This window comes from Macaca mulatta, chromosome X (genome assembly GCF_049350105.2).
Source record: "Macaca mulatta isolate MMU2019108-1 chromosome X, T2T-MMU8v2.0, whole genome shotgun sequence".
NCBI classification, from domain to species: Eukaryota; Metazoa; Chordata; class Mammalia; order Primates; family Cercopithecidae; genus Macaca; species Macaca mulatta.
The window spans coordinates 138865837-138889608 of record NC_133426.1 but is presented as its reverse complement, the minus strand read 5'-3'; the positions used below and the strand labels follow the sequence as shown (position 1 = coordinate 138889608).

Here is a 23772-nt window from a genome sequence, read left to right as displayed (position 1 = left end):
AGGAAGTATTTTAAAAGTTAGCTTTTTTAGTCTGTCCTTTGAGGCTCAGAAATATTGTCGGGTATTGTTTCTTTTCATTTTTATTTTTTTAAAAAAACTTTGAGTATGGGGATGAGAAAACTCTAAAATCCATGTCATGACTGATCATGAGATTGCCCGCCCCCGACAAAAGCTTGATGACTCAGATAACTTAATAGTTAAGAAAGCACTCATACATATAAAAGCACTTCACAAACCTAGCAAATGAATAATTTTGGCTGTAGAAGGAAGAACGTTCAGTTCAAAATTGTTGCCATTTACAGTTGGGTAAACTGGCGATCCGTTGGGGGAGAGTTACTTGACCTAGTTCACATATGCAATTATCAAAAGAGCTTGATGACTCCAGCGTTCTTCCAATCATTATTCGGTCTTCTTTCCTATGGAGGAGAAGGAAATGGAGAAAACATCAATTAGTCTATTGCTTTAGTAAACCAAAAGCATCCAGCTCTTATCACAGTCATGCTGCTCCACATTGCATTGGGACTGTCTGTGAAGTTTTGTGGCTCTCCTTTACTTTTTGCACTTAAAAGTGAGGGGTGGAGAGCCAACTTTTCCTTTGCTAATCCCTCCCTCTTTTATTGTTTCTGATTCATGATAATTTAGATTAAGACTTTATTAACCTCCATATTTAGTTCATGGACAATTACTTGGATAACTTGTTTTGAAAACAGGGCAGAAGAGAAGAATTTTTAGACAAAGTTACCTAACTCTGTGGTACTAAATTTTGCTTAATTGAGAAACATCAGAACACTGAGCTGTCTCTGCTCCCTTGTCCATCCTTCTCCCCAAACACTGCATTGTTGAGTTTGCTGACCAGAACTGGGGATTATAACTGTGCCTGCGTATCACATCTTCACTGCATAAAACTCACTGATGTCTGATTCTGTTATATTCTCATTAGTACGATGCCCTGGCCAACTAGGAAGAAACCTGTCATAGATCAGCTGAAATACTGCAGTAGCAATTCAGCCTTATTATGGGTCAAGTATTTTGTACAGTAATTTAGAATCTAATCCAACTTATTTAAAGTGTTGTTTTATGGGATCATAGCTCAAAATCATTTCTTCCTGGCCAAGTTGTAATTGGGCATCTGGTGAGAAAAGACTTGGGCTAGGGCCAGGCATGTATTCCCCAACCACTATTTGATGATACCATTAATACTGACCCTTTGCTACGGGAGCTCCATTAAGTAGGAGAGATTTGGAAATTTGAAATTTGAAAACTATTTTATGTCAACTATTTTGTCTAGAAGAAACTCTTAGATGTTAGGGTAATATACATCTGATCCTACTTGGTTAGTAAATAATCTCTTCATGTAGCATAGCTGAAATGAAGTCTTTTTCGCCATATCAGATTTTTTTGAAATGTGTATACAAGGTACTTCTGTGCATCTGGAAATAGCAATTAGTTCTTCTAGGAACATGACATTATTCATAGAACATTGTTTACTTACTGTTCTTTTTGCCCTTGCAGATGACCTTTCTGCATGTACCATCTTTGGGGTGACCCTTGTTTTCCTCTATCTCAGTGTGTCACTTGGTCCCTGACTTATGGGGTTATATATTCCAGAGGAATCTGAGCTGTCTGCTATTTTCTCTAAATACTCTTTTTTTTTCTTCAGTGTTTATTCTGCTGCATAATTGGTCTTCAGTTTCTTAAATTTATGGTTTTTAAAAAATTTTTGATGTCTAATCCAGATTTGCAGTCTTGCTTGGGTTTTCAATGTTTTTATTTCTGTGCCTTCAATTCTCACCCCAGGGTCAAGTTTTACTGCTAGATGTCATTACAAGTTTGTCTCACATTTTTTGCCATCTTTCTTGATACTGTTTTCTTTGAAGTCAGTAAACAATTCCATTTGTTTTTCATCCTTTTATTTTCTAAATGATCTCCAGTATTTGGATTGAACCATGTTGTATCTAGAGATAGAGTAAATCACTTTTCAGTATCTTGTTTATGATGAGTTTATGTAAAATTGCTTAATGTCATGTCTAATCTGTTATTTAGTTAAGTAGATATGGCTATAGAATCTATCTGTTAGAAACAGTTTTGCAGCCATAACTCGGTCATAGGCATTTAAATGTATGCTTTAAATTGGATTTTTGTCTATCATAAATAAGTTTTTTTTCTGTTGAAGCTCAAATTTTTTTTTAACCCACTGGAAATTGGTAGAAAATAAATTAGGCTTTGCTTCTATCTATATTCTTATGAGTAGATAGTGGACAGTGAAGGCAGTTTCCACATTGAAAACTGTACAAAAATTTGAAAATGTAAAGTCCACAGTAATATAAATGTATTACAGATGACAAATTCCCTTTAATTCCATTAAATATGACAAAAACCAAGACATGTCCTATGTATCAGCCATGATTTGTTAGCTAACTAACTGAATGGTAGTAATGTTCTAATTTCTGTCTTAGCATGCAAAAATGCAAACAGAAAACCTTTTTCTGTGACTTTAAACTCTTTAACCATCTTTTATATGCGTCTAAATACAGTGAGTAGATGACACTGTAGTATCAATAATCTCTTAGCTCCAAATACTTTTTAGAGGTCTCATTTTTAAAAAACCACATTGTTTTAAGACCACATTGTCACACTGTCTTAATATCTTTGTTCATCCACCTATTTGTGAAAGATAATAAAACTGAAGTAATAATTTGAGGATTTTTAATAGCTCCATGTACTCTGTGTTCTTGTTTTAAATATTTCACAAATACCTATCCTAGGAGTCGTTCCACTTAACAAACTTAATTTTTTCCAGCTTTTACAAAAATGTAATTTCTAGAGTTTCTGCAGTTTCCTGATTATTTTACTTTTTTTACTAACCAAAAAAAGTGTTCTATATAGAAACAAATTCAGTCTTAACTTCAGTGTTACTAAAAAGTTTTTAAAACCATAGCCATCCTTAATCTCCCAGTACCCCACTGTAGGAAGAATTTGACTTTGGAATATTGTCTCATTTTTCAAAGGAGCCTGATAAGTAGTTTTGGAAAATGCCTTTTTCTTGGGTGAACTCTAGATGTAACCACTGAAAATATCTGAAATGAAACGTTCTATCAGCAAGTAGCATAAACACTGAAAATGCTGCTTTGTCACACATAACAGTTCTAACAAGGGCTCCTTATGCAGCCTTGAGCAAGTCATGGGAATCCTACTACCTCTGTTTCTCTTCATTTCAGAGCAAGCAGCAGCACTGAATTTATAAGACTATTTGGTTGTGGTTTCCTAGAAGGATTTTTATAAATGTCAGGGGTTATTTAATTCTGAAAGTCCTGTTAAATCCATTAAGAATTGTATGTACATTCAATTCCCCAAAGAAATGATTCATTCAACAAACATTTATTGCAATCTCTTACTTGTTAGGCACTGGGCTCAGTAATGTGGAGAATACAAAGTTAGGAAAGACGTGGTTCTTGCCTGACCTTTTAGTAAGAGGTTGCTTGTGTTATATGCCGTAAGCCAGATACAAACTAACAGCTAAAACAGTCCAAGGGCACAGGTAGGGACTGGGATTATATCCAGCAGTGGTGGCTGAAGATGCAGTCATGGGAGAGACACTGTTTGAGGTGTTCTTTGAAGAAGGAATAGGAAGGTATTCCAGGCAGAGGGAATAACCTGAGCAAAGATAGAAGGGGGAAACTGTGATATGTTTGGGGAGTCGAATGTTAAGTCAGAATGGCTGAAGCATGAGAAATGACACCATCAGCTTGTGCAAAAAAAAAAAAAAAGATAGAAAAAAAAGACTGACAAGAGGAAGTACCTCTTAGAAAGCTGTTGAAGTGTCGAAGGTATGAAATATTAAGGTTTTGAATTAGGTGGTCATGGTGGGAAGGAAAAACTAGTGATGGAATTGAGATTCAGATGAATCCCACATGGTTAAGTAGAAAGGAGTGGCTATTTTCCTCCAGCCTACTGACCTTGTGCTCATCTTAACATCAGATTTCTTTGAAGTTGCAGTGAAAGTCTGCCATACTTTTTGTTTTGTTTTGCATTAGATGCTATCTTGTCCACCATCATATCTTTTGTGCCTAGTACATGTGAGGACTTGGAAAAATATTTGTTGAATGAAACATGAGATTGTTGAAACACTTTGAGAGAGGGAGAATAAATATGGGCTCAACTGAGAGGTACACAGAGATCTCTTCATCTACAGCTGTAATTTCACTCCCAGTTCAGTTTTTACTCAAATATAGATGAAAATTGTATACCCCCATGTGCCAACTTTCCTCACTCAACCAGATTTTAACCTAGATTTGATGGCCTACAGATTGCTGATATTTGCAAATCTAATTCCATCCCTTAGCATTATAGAAATGATATTTGGCTAAATGCTGTTGGATACTCCCCAACTGTTACATTTTGCGTGCTTTTACCTCATATACGGATTTAAAAACAAAATTACTTAGTGGCCATTGTTGAGTGTTATTTTTAAAATAATCAGTGTGATTATGCAGTAGTAGTCTAGCATTTTTTGTCTTAAAATGTTTGAGGTTGAATTTTACAGCAGATGGGTAGCTTGCAAATCAAGGTATTCTTGGAAGCATAATGAGTGCTAATAAGGTGATTCTGAATCAAGTATGAGCTCATAATCTTCAAAAAGCAATTTTGTGAAAAAGGTGACTGCCTAGTTCAAAAATATATATATTTAAAGTTTATTAAAGAACTATTGTTCTAAATACACAATGACATTTTCAAAGTCCAAAAAGTTTGAACATAGAAAGACAAAGAAATATTATAATAGAGCCCATGAATTAACACTTAAAAAAACCCACAGTAACTGTAATTTAGTCCAAGCAATATGCTTTTAAAAGAAATGGGAGAAATAATAAGAAAGTAATTTCAACATGGAAGTTTAAGAAAGGATCTCTAGGCTCATGTACTGTATCTTGGAGTTTGTATAGTCAGCCCAGTCTCTTAGACTTTCTCCATGTTCATCTCCATTCCTGGATAGTGATTGCTGGTTTTCTGAACAGGCGATCCTTAGGTCTTAGTGCAATCCTTAGTAACCAAGATACGATTTAGGTTTGGACAACTGACTCTGCTTTCAAAAACAGGGAAGGTGTCTGGAACATTTGAGAAAAGTGTTTCAACAACAACAAAAAACCTTAAAATAATTTTTAAATATTTAGCAGCATTCAGCTGGTGTCAACATTTGGCAATGATTTCCATAATTGTGACTTGCATATTTTAATAGGCAACTGACAGATAAAACAGAACCAAGACTGTCTCCCCCTTTTTCCAAATTCTTGAGGCCTCACTTTAGTGGCATGTGACATTTACTCATCTTTGAAATGATAAAACATTTAAACATGTTTCACTTATTTCTCCCCAAATTTTCCTATTGTCCCACTAAAGAAATACCTTTAAAAAGTGGCATTGCTTCCAAGTCAGAGAAAGAAGGAAGGAGGAAAGGAGGGAAGGAGTGAGTGAAGAAAGAAAGCAATTAGGAGACACCCATTGAGAAAGGCTTTTCATTCTGAAATACTTCAGCTCCAATAATAATGTATTTGTAACAAAAACATAAGGAAAGTGTAATGAATAGAGTAACATACTCATGAAAAGAGGGTAATATAAGAGAGTAGGATTCCTCCACCCCCAAGAGAGAATTATTTGTGCCATTTTTATCACATATTTTTCATTATAAACTCCTCTGCTTTCGTTGAAGCAAAAATGAATAGCTGTGATTAATTATGGCCCAGAGAAGTCTCATTCTCCCCATGGAACTTGCTCTTCCTCATTTTCAACAGCACCACTAAACATGCACCACTAGTTACCTTTGATCTCCCTACTGTTCACAACCTCCAAGCAGGCGTCAAGTCCTAGGTCCCCCGCCAGCACAACTACTCATGCCTCTGTAGTTATGGGAGAGAGAAGATTTGTAAACTCCTTGTGGGCAGTTTCCATGGCATAATCTTTTTCATTTCTTCCACAGTATCTAGCACAAGTTTTTACTTTTATGCAGGAGAGGTATTAAACAGTATGCCTTCTTTTATCAGACTATAGGAGCAAATGCAATTCAGTACATTTTCCTATTTACTGTGGTTGCCAGAAAGCTCACAGCTATGTTTTGGGCCCAGCTGCAGCAATTAAACTTAGTCTAGAATTTTGAAGTTTTAGCTGCAGCAATTAACCTTAGTCTAGAATTTTGAAGTTTTTGATACAATTATCTCCATTGTTCCACCTTCCCCATTATATCAGTCTTTACAGTTACTGTAATAATCTTACTGCAAAAATATCTTTCTTGAAGGTCATTTCGAGCCTTTTGGGAAGAATGTAATTGTCTAAGTAGTAAGAGAGCAAGTCAACAAGAGAAGGGGCTATTTCCATTTCTGCATTTCTTATTTGCAGCTTATAAGGCTATCTGAGTGATTTTCATTTGGACATGTTAATGTATTCCAGGAATTCCAGTATGGTTAACTGGGGGCCTCAGTTTAAAATGGGCTTCCAGTGATACTCAGAAGTAAACCAAATGCAGCTGGGGCTACTTGTAAAACAGAAAGGAATAAATAACAAATACTTGACACTCCTTAGATGTTCACTTTTTTTTCATTAGGAAAAAAGTAGAAAGGGTTGTATGAGATGTGTTTTTTCCTTACTTCCTCGCTGCAGGGTGCAATTGATGAACTTGTATTCAGTGCTTGTTTTGAAGTTTAGTAATCTATTGATACTTAAGCTTTTGATCGTCTGTGCTGAAATGCTGTGGTCAGCATTACATTGTTTGCCTAATCGATGTGGAAAGTATTTTCCTCCTTTTAGCTTGTCTTTTTTCTAGGTATCTTTTTTTTAGGGGTGAGGAGAAGGGGTAATGTTCTCAAATGATTGGGATTTCTATAGTGAGTAAAGGTGTGAGTTTATTGGAGAGCTGAGGGGCAGTTTTTAAAGAATCCTTTATTCGTTCAAATTTGAGTACATAGCAAACATTTAGAAAACACTCTGGAAATGTTTATACAGCAAATGTAAGCAACATACAACACAGAGCTCTCATATACATACTTACCATCATAACTAGTAGCCCTACTTTGTAAACAGAAAATGAATGTGTTTCCCAGGAGTAGTAGAATAGATTTTGAGAAGGCCAATCCTTCTTCATGACCTAGACCGGCCTTCTTTTACGTGGCTGCTAACATAATTACTGATGTCAGAGATGTAGAATTAAGGTGTCCAGATTCCTTCAGTATGACCTTTTGGAAACTGAATTATCAGTAACATAAGAAAATGCTTAGCAAATAACTAAATCCATTGTCAGATAGGACAATATTCCCTTAGAGCAGGGGTTCTCAAAAGTATGGCAGATGGACTAGCAACATCAACTTCACCTGGATGCATTTAGAAATGTAAATTCTCACCTCACCCACACCTACTGAATCAGAGACTCTGTGGGGAGGCCTGACACTTTCTGTTTCAAGAAACTGTCCTGGTAATTCTGGCAAATTGGGAACCATTAGTTTAGAGAAAACGATAATTGGTTTAGCAGGGTGTCAATTAAGGATGATGTTTCAAAGCTTCATAATTCTCAGGACTCTGTCTTGTTCCTCCAATGCCTCTTCCTTCCTCACCACTTGTTCAAACGGCCCTTTCTTGATATATATTCAGATCTGTTGGAAGGGAAATGATGTCTATTCTGGAAAACTAATGTTTCTTTCGGAGACCTATTATATTTTCCCTCCAAGGAGCATCACAATGCTTTTTAGCTGATAAAAGGCTCTGAGAGGTATTGCATGAAAGACAGTTTAGTTCTGTTAACTGTGTGTTAGTGCAGTTTAGTTCTGTTTAACCCAAGAATTTCTCTAAATCCTTTGATCATAGAACCCTGTCTTTGTGGAACATAGAGAAACTTATGGAATATTATATAACAGGTAATTGGGCAAGAATCATGCTGATGTCTAAATGTGTGGAACCCAAAAGAAATGAAGTTATTTTAATTATCTGCCTATTATAACCCTTTGAAAGGATTAGTGACTTTTTTGTACCCCAAAACGTGTATTGTAGGTGTTGCTAGCTGCCACATGTGGACCTTCAAATTTTCATATGTAGCAACTGTGAGAACAAAAGGGTGTGTGTATGTATACACACACACACACACACACACACACAGTATATTCAGACATTTCACATTTATATGAGTCAATCTTCACTTCCATAAGGTTAGCCTATTAAAATGAAAAATCAGAAAAATGAAAAATTGGCTCAAACATCTATAAACAGTTTTCTAACGAGATTCGATTTTATTATTTTACCAATTTATTTAAATGATATTTAAAATCACTTCGCTATAATTGTTTAAAAATATTTTAAGCACCATTAACATCTTTTATAGTCTCTTATTTGACTTTGTCTTTCTAACTTACCAGGAAAAAATGACTTGCCTGGTTTCTTGTTATCATTTTAATATATGTTATAAGTAAAATATAACAGTACCCATGGCCAAATTAGAATAAAAATAGTACCAACTAGAGTGTGATGCTCCATGCTTTTTTATATAATACAAATGACTTTGAATGTTTTATTCATTATGATTTTAAAGTGGATGTTCGTTATGCTAAATCTTAAAGAAGCTTGTGATGGTAAAAGAGTGTCTCTTGACTAGATAAACTAGTCTCCTAAGTAGGCACTGGCTTATTACCATTTGAAAAGGAGCAATAATTCTTTTCTCCTTTTAGTTATTTACGAGGATGAAATTAAAACTTGGATATGCTTCTTTATCCTCTGCCTTTCCACCTAGAATACTACTAAGTTGTGGGAACAGCAACTGTTTGACAGTAATATCCATTTCTAATAAGAGAAGTGTCCTCAGTTTCCTAAACATTATACATATACAAATTCCCTCCCTAGGCACATAGTAATTTATATTACTCATATAATTGGTAATTACTCTATGATAATATATTACCTCTTTTAGGGAAGTAAAATGATTTAAAGTAGTTATAATCTGTCAAAGTTATTATACTTAATTCTCGGGAAATATTTTAGTTCTGTTGTAAAGAACTAATAAAGAAAAATATATTTTTTACATTTTGTACTGATTTTACTTCCAAAACATACTAAATTTTACTTTGTTCCTTTATTCTTTCAAAGCACCTAGAAAGTATGTAGGGGCAGGAATTATTTCTAGAGAAGCTAGCACAATTGGAAAATAATTTACTGATGATCTAAAAGTAATTAGAATTAAGGCCACTTGAATCTCAGCTTAGTACTCTTTCTAATAAAATCCTGTATTCCTGTTAAAACTTAAATTCATTTCTTCTTGGGAACAAATACATTAGAGGACAGAGTATGAACAGCCTGTGACCTGCTTCCAAAACAGTTAATTCACATAACAGTGGATTTATTTGTTGTTGTTATTATTTTCCCTATTATATTGTCTTTAGAAGTATTAGTATACTTTTGGATTCTGTATCCTCAGTTGTCTAGTCACTTTTTTTTTTTTTTTTTTTTTTTCTGAGACAGGGTCTCACTCTGTTGCCCAGGCTGGAGTGCAGTGGCAAGATCATGGTGAGAGACAGGACTAGCTGGATTTCCTAGGCCAACTAAGAATCCTTAAGCCTAGCTGGGAAGGTGACCGCATCCACCTTTAAACAGGGGGCTTGCAACTTAGCTCACACCTGATCAATCAGGTAGTAAAGAGAGCTCACTAAAATGCTAATTAGGCAAAAACAGGAGGTAAAGAAATAGCCAATCATCTATCGCCTGAGAGCACAGGGGGAGGGACAATGATCGGGATATAAACCCAGGCATTCCAGCTGGCAACAGCAACCCCCTTTGGGTCCCCTCCTATTTTATGGGAGCTCTGTTTTCACTCTAATAAATCTTGGTACTGCACACTCTTCTCCCGCCGCAGCAGAGCCAACGCTGACTTCCACCCCTCCAGATCCAGCAGGGTGTCCGCTGCACTCCTGGTCCAGCGAGGCACCCATTGCCGCTCCCAGTCGGGCTAAAGGCTTGCCATTGTTCCTGCATGGCTAAGTGCCCAGGTTCGTCCTAATCAAGCTGAACTAGTCGCTGGGTTTCGAGGTTCTCTTCCATGATCCACGGCTTCTATTAGAGCTATAATACTCACCACATGGCCCAAGATTCCATTCCTTGGAATCCATGAGGCCAAGAACCCCAGGTCAGAGAACAAGAGGCTTGCCACCATCTTGGAAGTGGCCCACCACTATCTTGGAAGCTCTAAGAACAAGGATACCTGGTAACAATGACTCACTGCAGCCTCAACCTCCTGGGCTCAGGTGATCCTCTCACCGCAGCCTCCCGAGTAGCTAGGACAGCAGGCATGTGCCACCACACCCAGCTAATTTGTGTGTGTGTGTATATTTGTTTTTAGTAGAGATGGAACCTCACCATGTTGCCCAGGCTGGTCTCGAACTCCTGTGCTCAAGCAATCCTCCACCTCAGCCTCCCAAAGTGCTAGGATTACAGGCGTGAGCCACTGCACCCAGCTCACTTTTTATATAACAGGCAGATTATCTACTGTCATCATCAAAATGTCTATAACCCTTCATTTTAAAAAGCTGTGGAGAAACCTAAATGATAAATCACAGAATAGAATTGATATGTTTATCTTATTGGCATGTTTACATGATGCAGCCACATATTAATTTGTGTTTGAAACCCTTTAGTTTTATTTTGTGAATAATATTTGCTTAACCAAAAATAAATTGCCAATAAAGAAAAGAAAAGAAAGAAAAAAACTTGTACATTTGAAGCACTGAAAAAGTCAAACCCTAGTGCCTAGGCCCGCAGATCGTCACCTCCACTTTGCAGTATCTCAAAATATATCTACTTTACAGTCATTTAACTAAAACCTCTGAAACTGAGCTTTCGGTGGGGTAGTCTTTTGTGAAATGGTGTGTGCAGTTCATGTGCGTTCTCATTTGCCTTTGTCCTTAGGGGAATGAAATGCTTCAGAAGAACACTTTGTACCATTTTGTGTTAAGGTTGATCTTTTCTCATCATTTGGAGACTTTCTCTGCTTTGTGATAGTGTCAAACCTACAGCACTCACTTGTCATCTGAGTAAACTTGCTTCTGAATGGCACTATGGTGTTTTTAAAAGATTCTTCTCTTAGGGTGGTGATGATAGTCATGAAGTTCACAGACCACCTCTTTCATTGAGACCTACTTCCATCGGTTCTCAATCTCCATGGGATATTGCTAGACTGTTACTTCTGTCAAGTCACGGCCGTTTATGCTTAAGCCCTCATGACCCAACTCCTGATAATTGGACATTGCTTCTCCCAAACCAACTAGCAAAATGCTACTGTGCAAACATTTACTAAAAAGCTGTGTTAACAGATAACATGTTTATGCTAATTGTTCTGCTTCAGGAATTATGGAAGGCTATTTCTAACATTTGGTTACCTAGGGCCAGGTGCAGTGGCCCTCGCCTATAATCCCTAGCACTTTGGGAGGCTGAGGCAGGTGGATTGCTTGAGCCCAGGAGTTCTAGACCAACACGGGTAAACCCCGTCATTATAAAAAATACAAAAATTACCTGGGCATGGTGGTGTGTACCTGTAGTCCCAGCTACTCGGGACACTGAGGTGGGAGGATTACCTCAGCCTGGGGAAGTTGAGGTTACAATGAGCTGTGATGGTGCCACTACACTCCAGCCTGGGCAACAGAGTGAGACCCTATCTAAAAAACAAAAAACAAAACAAAAAAAAACCACACACACGCACTTCAGTTGCCTTGTCTTATTCATTCTGAAGTCATTCAAGATCCCTGGGTTTTGAACAAAATAAATTTGCCATAAATTTGGGCTAGTAACTAGTGTCTGGACATACCTAACAGCCAGTTGATATGCAGTCTTTGTTATAATCTTAGAGGGTAAGTGGTGGTATAAATATTTGTATATTTATACAAATATTTGAACCAGCTCATTCCTCTATTTAGAACTATCACAGTATTATGAAGCAAAGTATCCTGATTGAGTATGAGCGCTGGACACAGAGCACACAGGTTCAAATCCCAGCTCTGCTGCTTATTAATTATGTCAGCTTGAGCATGCTTTTTCACTTCTCAGTGCCCCTGTTTCCTCAATTGCGAAGATTAAATGAGATAATGCATATAAAGTACTTTGAACAATGCCTGGCATGTGGTAAATCCACAATAAAGTTAGCCATTAATATTCAGGTAGACATGGTGTGAAAAAATTGAAACCAGTTTACAGTATTCTAAAAATCTCTCCAATTAGTTTTGGTTTTTTATGACTAGTTTTGTTTTTAAAATTAGTTTATGTTTTATGACTACTTTCATGATATTAATAGAAAATATAATTTTACAGGGGCCTCAACCTGGTGTCTAAATGTGTATCAACAATTGTCTCATGCCAAGTAACATGAGCTAAAGCTGTATATACAAATATCTGCAGCTTATTCATAAGTGATCTGAATTAGTTAACATCAAAAGGGTCACTTGACCTTATATGCAAGAGTCTAGTATACCAAGTCAATGCAAAACATGAAACAATGTAAAACCAAATTAATAGACTAGTTATCTTTAGTAGAAAGATGAGTGTAAAAGATTAGCGCACTGATGTTTTACACTACGTAGTTTCTTTCGTTCTATCCACTTTGTCAAAATCTTTGAGAATGGAATTTGATTTACCTTATATAACAGACATAAACTGACTTTTTTTTTCAGAAAGACATGTTTTCTGAAGTTTTCTAATTTTATCTTGATTTTGAGGGAAAGCACAATGGAGCTAGAGTAGATTTATTTTATTTATTTTTCCTTGCCAAAATAAGGATTCTGCTAATTAAAAGGCACTGACTAGAATATCACCATGGCCTGAATGACCCCAGAAATCTTTTTGTGCTTAATATAAAGGATGCACATTTTTAATGAACACTACATCCTTAGACGTGTACTACTCTTTTAATAAGTCTTATTCCAGCTGTTTAAATTGACTAAGGGAGTACAGTTCATAGATTTTGAAGCTAACTAATTAACTCTCTGTTCTTTGCTTTATTTTTTTCTTGTTTTGGGTGTGGAGATATGCATCCTTTGGTAGTGGTCATATTTCAACTTCTTCTCTGTAAGACCATGAGACATTTATGGTTGAGGCATTGATTTATTTTAAAGCAAAAAGCCTCCCTTTATCACTATTTTCTTTAACCCCATTTCTAGTTACATTGTTTGTGGAGGGCCTTGTTTAGTTCTTTAAATACTGGGAACAGTTTCATCATCATTAAATATTAACTGCTCACTGGAAGCAGAAGGTGAGCTTAATTAAGGTTGCAGTATTTACTAAATTTGTGAGAGGAACATTTTAAGACACACACATATATGAAAGAGAGAGAGAGAAAGAAAAAGAAAAATAATCTCAGCAGTTTCTTTAGAGCTTTGTCAATTGTGTTCACATATCTGAAACATTTCATCCCAAATGAAAGTTACATTTTGGATGAAACTTAACATACTTGGTAGATATTCATGCCAGGCAGAATAGATCTTTATTTTTAGAAGAGAAAGCATTTGTATCAATACCTTGTTTTCGTGTCTGTAGAACAAAAATAAACAGTAAGTTGGCCTAATTTTCAGATACTTTTTAAAAGAATCATTTGGCTAAAAATGCCACTTAAATACATGATACATTTAGAGTTTGGAATTTTCCCTGGGCATATGCCTGATACTCTAAACCTCATACAATTGTGTTTTATTTTTAATTAGTAATTATTATGGGAACATAATAGTTGTGCATATTTGTGGGATACATGTGATATTTTGATACAGGCATACAATGCGTAATGATCAAATCAGGGTAATTGGGATATCTATCACCTCAAACCTTTATCATTTCTTTGTGTTAGGAACATTCCAATCCTACTCTTTTAGTTATTTTAAAATATACAATAAATTGTTATTAACTGTAGTCACCCTATTGTGCTACTGAATACTAGACCTTATTCCTTCTATCTAACTGTATTTTTTACCCATTAACCATCCCCTCCTTATAAGCCCTTGCTAACTACCCTTTCTAGCCTCTGGCAACGAGATCATTCCACTCTCTGTCTCTATGGGTTCAGTGGGTTTTTGTTTTGTTTTTTTCTCTCGCATATGAGCAGTATTGATCTTTCTGTGCCTGGCGTATTTCACTTAACATAATGTTCTCCAGTTCCAATCATGCTGTTGCAAATGACAGGATTTTGTTCTTCTTTATGGTTCAATAATATTCAATTGTGTATATGTACCACATGTTCTTTATCCATTCTTCCGTTGATGGAAACTTAAATTGATTCCATATCTGGGTCATTGTGAATAATACTGTAATAAACACAGGGGTGCATCTCTTTGAAATACTGTTTTCCTTTCTTTAGGACAGATACCCAGCAGTGGGATTGCTGGATCATATCATAGTTCTATTTTTAGTTTTTTTGAGAACCTCCATACTGTTTTTTTTTGTTTGTTTGTTTGTTTGTTTTTTTTTTCCAGTGGCTGTGCTAATTTACATTCTCACCAACAGTTGCCTACTTTCCTACAATTTTAATAACAACTTGGCACAAAGGTTTCAGTAGAACTTTTGGTGATGAAATGTATACTTTCCCTAACAAAATATAAACTTAGTCCATGCCTCAAAAGTATTTTAATGGCAGTCCATGTCACCAAGTAAAAACTTTCTGCGTGGAAATTCCATTTTTGGTGTTAGGTTGGTAGTAGGGTAGGAGTGTGAGGAAAATGCTTATTATAAAGTGGAGACATTTGGCCTCATTGGGGGATTGAAACATAATTTCACACAGACTAATTCACCCTGCAAACAATCATTCTGATACCATGTTTTACATTTCTTTATCTGAAAGAAGATTCATGTTTAACAAAGAGGAACTGATTTTCATCTTTGTACTGCTAATTTCAAAATGCGGAGGTAAATCAATAGCTATATCTACCCTTTAAATAAAGTTTGAGTGGCGAGATATGTGGCTGGCTATAAAGACATAATTATTTAATTTATTCTGAGCCGCACACTGAGCCCTGCAAAGATAAATTGTTTAAATCTGAACAATAATCAGTGCCTTTCTCACCTTATACTCTTCATAAATTTGTAAGATATTTTTGCAAATTAAATTCTTCTTTGAAACTTTTCATTTTACTTAGAGACAGGAAATTTAATTTTGCCAAGTGGAAACCCCAAGGTTTGAGGTTGGTGCAAAACTAAAACCATTTGGAGGTGAGATTGCCCAATACCTTCTGACTTCCCAGGTTTCAGGACAGCGAAAACTCACTTGAGACCCTTAAGTCATGGAAAGCCTAAAATAATTAGCATGGTTTCAAGGGGCAGAAGTCACAATGTAGGAAAGCCAGTTAGGCAGAGAATGCTTGACGTTCTTATTTCAGAAGTTCCTTGACTAAAGCCTTCAAATGAAAGACGAAAGCCACGGCAACCATTTGGAAAGATCTGACGAAACTTACAGCTTTGAAAAGGGGTGTTGGGAAGATGATTGTGGGATGTTACTTTGAAGTAATAGGAAAATATCCATCTTGTTAGCTCTTGGGAGATCAGGGGTGGGCAAAAATGGCATTTCAACAGAAGAGCCATTTTTGGGGAGTTCACTCTATTTTTCTATTTAAGAGAGAAATCAAAATGAAAATACGAAGGAAAACTAACTTGACCCGTAAAACACCATACAACTTGGTTTAAGCTTTAGTTTCTTTACCTATAGAATGAGGAAGTTGGATTAGATCAGTATTTTCCTAAGGGTGTACTAAAGAGAGATATTAACGGTAATATGTTGAAAAAAGGGGGGATGGTTTGTGAGTTAAACAATGTTGGGAAATGCTGGGTTAACAAAGGTAACCAGGTTTCTTTACTTTAGGACATGTGAGAGCCTTTATCATACTCTTGTGTATTGTCAGCCTACAAGCGAGGAATATAAAGTGACATTTCTTATACCTAATTGACCAGTGAACCCAGCGTTTGAGGTTCCTCTCTTGGTATTAGTTGTCTGTGGTACACACTCTGGCAAATGCTGGACTAAATGATCTCTAAGAGCCTTTCCAGCTTTACTATTTGATCTTTCTATGATATATCCGTAAACATATAAACTTCCCCAGAGCAGTACAATTTTACTACTTCTGACCTTACTAATTCTTAATCTTTGATCATTCCAATGAAAGAGTCTGCATTCTTACTGAAAAAATAAATTCAGGACTGTGTCTGGCAATTGCTTAAATGTTCACGATTGTAATGTGAGGCTATTATGGATTGCCATTTTTCTTGAATATATTATTTGGTTCATTAGAATTAGCCATACCTCTCTACTTTGCGCTCTCTTTTAATGTAAGTAATCAAGTATTGACTGAAAAAGATATCTATGCAAATAATGGCTATTCATCTGCATGCTGTGAATCTGTACCTTTATAGCGCTTATGTGTGCGTTTAGAAACATGATGCTAAGCAGTTATTTCCCTGCACTTTAATGATTGACTTTTACTCGAATTTGAGTATTCCAAAGACAGGGCTGAAGGGGAAAAAAAAAAAAAGATTAACCACCCCTCACCTCTGCACACACAAATAAAAACCTTAAAAACTTAAAAGCCTCATCTTTATGTAACACCTCATATACTCAAAAATCTGTTCTGTAAAATCGGAGTTACGGGTTAGGCAGGTGTTGGTCACACACCATCCCCCTCTTCATCCTAGCCTAAAGGGGGAGCTCCAGGGGACATCGAGGGTATTTAAATATACTGTTGCGCCACCGGTGGGTGGGAAGGTGGAGTGGCTGCCAGGGTAGCGAGCCGTGTGAAGCTTTTGGTGGGAGGAGCTATGGATCAAAAATTGCTGTCTCCAACAGTCAACTTCCTTAAATTTCCTTGCAGCTGATCAGGTAAGCTGGGGCTGAGAGTGCCTTCTACTTTACTCTGGGCAAATGAAGGCCTGGGAGAGCCTGGGCTGATTCCATGGAGAGGGCTGCTAAGAATCTTAAGGTAAAGAGGTAAAATGGGTTTTCAAGGATTTGCCTTTATTGAGCTCAAGTCATCAAGGCAGAAGAACAGAGCGGGAGAGGGCTGCCAGATAACATATTGTATGGGGCATACTTATACTAAAAAAAAAAAAAAAAAAAAAAAAAAAAAAATTCACTGTTTATCTGAAATTCAAATTTACCTGGGAGTCCTGCATATTTATTTGATAAACCTAGCATCTCTAGAAAGGATCCTAAGCAGAAGCCCTAGCTGGGGAATAAAGGGGGCAAGCAGCCGGTATCCTGTTTGTCCTGACTTGTAAATCGTTGTGGCAAGTGAGTGGATGAGGTGTCCAGAAAAAGGAGGTAAAGAAGCCTAGGACCAGGAGATTTGACTAATGGGTCAGAGAGAAACACCTCCTTATGTTCTTAATGAAGTCTGTGTAGAAGGAGATGTTTGAAATTATATGATTTTATGTGTGTTTTATTTCTTGGAGTAACAAATTCAGTACCATTACTTTTTCTCTCCCTTTTTTTCCATTCTTGATGACAGTTTATGTTGGCAGCTATCAGCTGCTCTAAAGACAGCGTCTAGGAATATTTTGCATCAGGAATGCCTTCTGACTTTTGATAACTTGGTACCAATGTGCTTCGTTGTGTTTGGGTTTTAATTTTATTCTGGTTGGCTGGTTTGTAAATAGATGATGCATTTTTGATGAGCTTATTATTGACCATTCAGTTAATATTTTTCTACAGCGATGGACAGTATTCGATGAGAACCGAGGTAAAAAGTGTGTAAGTGGGGTGGAATAGGGCAGGAAGTAGATTTGGGTTATTAGTGAGGCAGGCTTGCTTTCACGGTGAACAGCTTCTGGGATTTTTAGTGTTATTTGCTGTTCAAAAAATTTCTGAGAAAAAGATCAAGCTCATGATCATTTGAAAATAAATGTTTAACGTAAACAAAGCTAAGCGTGGGTCATGAAGGAAAGCCGCAAACATTTTTCTTGTAAGAAGGCATATGCATTAGAGAGCCACAAGAAGGCCCCACCTGCTGTGATTTTCCTAAAGCCACCTTTGTCTTAGTAGCTTCAGGGAATTTGACTTGCGGCTTGTTCAGAGAAATTCAGGATGGGGGTGGGGCAGTTGGAGAACGCAGTTTTTTTCTAAACTGACCCTGGAAATGCAGGGCCCTCCTGGGCAGGCCCAGGTGCTGATTAGATATGGATCTGCTGCTGCTCCTTTATTCGTCCGGTGGGGCCCTATATCCTGAGGGCCTTTGTGGCCAGAGACCCCTTGGAATCAGACCAGAGTTTGTGTCTGTGGGCCTCATGGATTCATGTCACTTCTGGTTAAGTTATACTAAATTATCAGGATGTTTCAGCTGTAATGGTCACATATTCCTCAGGGTCTATATTCATAGGAAAAAAAAAAAGTTAGGAACTAGCTATTTTCTGGACCTGAATAGAATAACGGTTCATTTGGAATAGACAACCAGGAGCACCCTCAGTCGTGTGTTGACTATTGTTCTCTTCTTGGAGGGAGAAGAAAGAACTTGTGAAAGAAAATAACAAGAGAAGCACTTAGGCTTCTAAGGCAGACTTAGTGTTATGCCCTATAAAATTATTCTCACAAAGTTCAAAAAACGTGTATGGCGGGACGACTATTCATCAGGCACACACACACATCCCTGGAGATTGAAAGTGGAGGAAGATGTAGTTCTGCCGTTATACATACTCAAAGTCTAATAGAGGAGACAAGCATGCAAACAATTTATCGACATACACAGCGATAAGAGCTACAATAAAACTGAGTACAAGGTGCAGTTGGGAGCACAAAGAAGGGAGAGATAAATGGAGGCAGGAGTGGGGAGATGGTTCCAGGAAAATCTTTACAGAGGAAAAGTCATTTGAACTGAGAATCCATATTGGGTAGTGAAAGTCTGGAAACTTGGCTTATGTGCTTACTGAGCTGCTTATGAATCAGGACAAGTCACCTCACCCCTTTGGCCTTCACATTCTCTGTAAGATAAAGGTGCACAAGATGTTCCCTACAATCCGATTCAGCCCTAAACTGTTTCCATCCTGGGAATCAAATTATCTTAGTGGGCTATTTCAGAACAAAAGTGTGATTGTTGAGCCCAGTACTCCCTTTGTCATTGGGAGATCAAAATGTGAAAGTTCTCTGGAGACAGATAGGCAAGAAAATTCTTCTGCTCTCCCCCCAGCTTCTTGCCTATTCAAACTTATTATCTGGTTTGCACCAGTCATTGCCCTGTGTATGTGTGTATGGGATGTGTCAAGAAAACAGAGTTGGGACAGCATGAAGAAGGTGGGTACAGTGCTGGCTGCAATGGTAGGGGGTACTTGGCTGGCCCTCTCCATAGGGGTCGACGTTCAGCCTCATTAATTTTGCCTTCATTATATTTAAGAAATGGTTTATCAAAGACTTTTCCCTCTAAATTTCTTGCCTGCATCTCACATTTAACTTAAAAGTTGTATGCAGAATTTTAAGGCTGCTCTTTGTGCATTTATATCAATATTTATAGATGATACATTATTTGGAGGAGAAAATGATGCAGATTATCCATTTTTGTAAAGACGGAATTCTAAGAGGAAGAAAGTGGGAAATTTGCCAGTAGAGTGCTGATATCTGGCTAATAACTCATTGTATGTTGATCTTGACTCAGGTTTTTCCTAGCTTTAATAAATCTGTGATGCTTGCAGGAACTAGCCAAATTGGTACATAGGATTTGTAATTCTGAAATCACTGTTACTTCCTCTGAGAAGCCATGTCTATGCATGTAAGTATGTTACAGTGGGGCACTATCGTCAGAATTCTTTCATTTAATACATGATGATTAAAATGGAATAACAACATTTTTCTTCATAGAACAAATCATCTGTTGGGTGCCTTGATTTAACATTTAACTTTTAACTGTTGGCAGTCTAGCAGATCAGTGAGATTATGTATTTGAAAAATAATCCAGTTATAATTGTATTTGAGAAAGGATATTTAGGGTTTTTTTTTTTTCTCTCTCTAACTCCATATGTATTTGAAGAAGCAAGTCATTCTGCAAACAGCTGTTTCTCTTAAGATACTGTGGCTGACAAAGGGTAATTTGCAGACTCCCAGGTTCCTTTTCTTATTCTGATGTATGGTAGGGCTTTTTCTCATGAACGTAAAGTACATTTCACAGGGTTTTTCTATCACCCAGTGCCTGGGAAGTCTTGTGTCTGACAGACTGACTCTCATAACTCCCTAGACATAGGTGGGATTTGAATCTCTACAATGAGACTTTTCTCTCTTAGTCAAAGGCTTTGTATTCATTTGGGAGAAGCCTGAAGGTAGGAAAAAGGTAATAGATTGAATTTGGGAGGCTTTATAAATGTTCTGCAACGTATCCCTTTGTCTGTCATCAACTTCTTGATGCAGATGTACTTCAGAAATGTCATCGGCTATTTTCTCCCCCTGCTTGCTGCTTTTTGAGTGCATTTTTCAAAGACAGTAGATGGGAAAGGGGAGTTAGAAGATTCGTATGATTCATAGGTGTAGTAGCACATATTTCAGCAGAGAATCGCTTTCCTATTGAATCACTTTGCTATTTTCTTACCTCAGTAACACAGTGAAAGACATGTTTTTTAAGTCCAAAAGGAAATGGAAAAGGAGGGAAATTGAGGCAAGCATAAATGAGCTTGCACTCTAATGTCTTCGATGTTTCTTTAATTTTCAGTGTACATGGGAGGGGGGGAGAGAGAGAGTTAATTTTCATGTCTTGACTCCCCTTAGCTGCTGATTTTAGTATGTAGCCTGCTCTGCCAGAGGATGGCAACTGTCGTAGGTACATTTACAGAGTCTTTTAAGACTTGGTCTGATACTTTGCACTAGTGTGTGCCAACTCTGAACCTGTGGGTCTAGATTGGAAGAAGGAGGACTTGGGACACCATTGACTTGGCTAGGGAAACATGAAGGGTGAATTTTCAGAGCCAAGATGGCTGCTGGGCTATCACACCAAACTGTTATAGACCCAATGTGATAGGTACCTTGTGGCCCACTCAGAGTGCTTAGGTGGCCTACAGAAATCATTGGAACTTTCCTAGTACAGAGTCATCGATTTTCCAAAGGACAAAAACAATAGATGATTGCCTCCTCCACTGGGACAGTCCCTCCCTAATCCCCACTCCATCCCAACCTTACATGCCTTACCAAAGCCTTAATTCTATACAAGGATTAAAAAACAAGTGTTAACAGATGTCAAAAACCAAGTTTGTTCTCTCCCAAACACCAATTAAAGTATTTTGGCCTATAATTACGTTTGGGCCTCTTGAAGAATGAATGCTATGTAGATGAGATTTATTATCACCAAGTGTTGTGCGTATAAATATATTATCCTGAGTTCTAATGTCGTTTTGAAAAAAACAGGGGCATAGTTTTCTTTTGAAATGTTGTATTCCATGGATAATATAGATATTAAATTACTTGGTCTCCTCATCTATTGTTTGGATAGAGAATGCAGATTTTTATTTTATTTTATAAGCTTTCTGGAACATAAGCAGCAGTCTCTGGTAAGGTGGTGTTGCTATGCATTTGCATTGTTATAGAATTAAATTATGGATTCTGTCATTCAAAATAGAAGCTTTATAAATCAAGTAAAATCTCATAACTAAGATGAATAAGTTTCTTTAAATCTCATGCTGCCTCATATTCCATACTTTAGTTTTATAGCCCAACTTGATATAATTTTTTAAAGTGTAATTCTCTTTTTTTCTATTTCTGTGTACTGCTTTTGCTCTGCTAAATTGTCATTATTTCCCAAGAAAAAGCTTAAGATAAGTTACTTTATGTAAAGGATAGTGATATAAAAGCACAAAGGCATGTTCACTTCTTTATCTGTATATTGGCAGGAAATGTGCCAAATACAGTGTGTTCTCTCCCTCCCTTTCTTCTTCTCTGATTACATTCAATGTAGATGATATTAAAACTCAGTTGTAACAAATGGTGAAATTCCAATTATTCTTTTTTCTTTCTTTTCTTTAACTTATCTAATGTTTGGAATTCCTGAATATGAAAGACAGTCTTAATTATATAGTTTTTTTTTTTTTTTTTTTGCAGTGGAGTTACAAATTGTGTTCCATGCTTATGTATGCTCATTGTCTAAACAAGCTATCTAGGTGGCTCTGTAATCCTTAAGCAATACTGCTGAGCTGCCTAATTTGTTTTCCCACTACTGCTGTCTAACTACCCCAAAGCACAGGAATTAGAGTGGTGGCCCTAACCGGGAGTATGCAGCAAGATGAAAAATAGTCAAATGAGAAGGAAGGTCAGTAGTAAGTTATTTAGACCTGGTTAGGCAGCAGGGTCTCCAAATGCAGCTGCAATTGGTTAAAAAAACAAAACAAAACAAAAGACTGAAATTCAGAAGAGAGGTCAGGGGTAGAGATAGAGATTTAAGATCCGAGCAATTGTACAAATAGATGGAACTTTGAGACAACTTAGTTTCTCCAGGGAAAAGAGATTAGAGAGGAGAGAGCAAGAGGATTTAGAACAGGGCCTTGGGGAAATCTTTAATGTTAGGGTGTGGGAGGAGGAAGAGAAACCCTGAAGTAGAAGTATAAACTAGAATGCTTGGCTGTGGAAGTCACCAAGTGCCACTGCCTCCATCAGCTGTTAATTCTGAGCCGGATCACCTCAGTTATGTAGATGGACAGTGGAGAATCTAGGAACTGAAGATCCTTGTAACTTTCTGCCTTGCATCACGTTGGTGGGTGTAAAAAGAAGCTTATGGTTTCTCTTAGGGGTACATTTATGGGGAAAAGACCCCCATTATTGTGATTTAACATACACAGGGGTCTGCTTATACTCATTATATATGTTGAAATTGTGTAGCTATTCCTAGGCTACTTTTAAGAATTTAGGAGGATTAGGTTAACATGATTCTTAACTCATACTACCAATAAATTATTCTTTCTCCAAGATTTGCATAGAAATACAGAAGTACATAAAACTAAGATAGCATTTGATTTTGTAAATCATTTTAATTTAATTAAATGTAAATTGAGCAATGGGAAAAACAAAAAGACAAACTCGACAGAAAACAATGATGTGTCTTTTAATCTCTCACACTGACTTTTAAGTTATACTCAGCTTCTTGACAGAGGAGGTAAAACAATAGAGCCACCTTGTCCTAGTGATCTAATATTTAAAAAGAGCAGTTGCAGTGCATCTGGGTTTGCATTATATGTAGCTCTAGAAAAGTTTTGAAGGACACATCTTGATTCTCAATGACATTATAGGAATGTTTTAATAACAACTAAACAATGGAGAAGCCATTGCATAAACTGTGTAGGCATCATAAATAAGGAAACTGCACATAGCATGTGTTGAATGAAAACACTTGGTGAACAAACTCATTTTTCTCTTGGGAATTCAGGTGGCGTAGCAGCTTGCACTCTTTGGTCCAAAAAAAAGTTGCCCCTTTGCTCCCCACCTTCCCCTCCCCCAATAACCTCATGTACTGTAAAGAATCTTAGCATCTATGGGAAATAGAATTGTTTGCAGTTGTGCTTTCTTAAAAGGTTTATGGTGGACCTAGTAATCCAAATAAGAGAGAATCATTAGCTTCTTTGTATACTGCTCGTGAGTTAAACACAGTAATGGGTCACATTGTGACAATGTGATCAACAACTAGTCCAGTGACATCCTTTGCTGCTACATAGTAAACACCATAATCAGCGGCCATGCCAGCATTTAGGTGACACCAAAAGCATGTTTGATTCCACGGACCTGACACACTATCCTGTCTTGAAAGTGCTTAACATCAATAAAAAACATTCAATTAGCTG

The 23772-nt window shown here is 37.0% G+C and overlaps 1 protein-coding gene across 19 annotated transcripts in view; it reads left to right on the top strand.

Moving 5' to 3' along the window:
- MBNL3 (muscleblind like splicing regulator 3) overlaps nt 1-23772 on the top strand; it is a 122669-nt gene that overhangs the window by 65109 nt on the left and 33788 nt on the right. The window contains exon 1 of one of the 19 annotated variants that reach the window (XM_077988285.1): nt 16734-16858. The exons of 12 other annotated variants lie outside the window; for them this stretch is intronic. Coding sequence is in view for 6 of the 7 variants with exons in the window: in XM_077988281.1 (XP_077844407.1) it covers nt 18908-19261 (354 nt within the window). In the remaining variant the exon portion in view is untranslated. Of the gene's footprint in view, nt 1-16733; nt 16959-18778; nt 19262-23772 lie in introns of those variants that run through there. 6 more of the 19 variants (XM_077988284.1, XM_015128205.3, XM_077988281.1 and 3 more) reach the window with 6 other exon arrangements.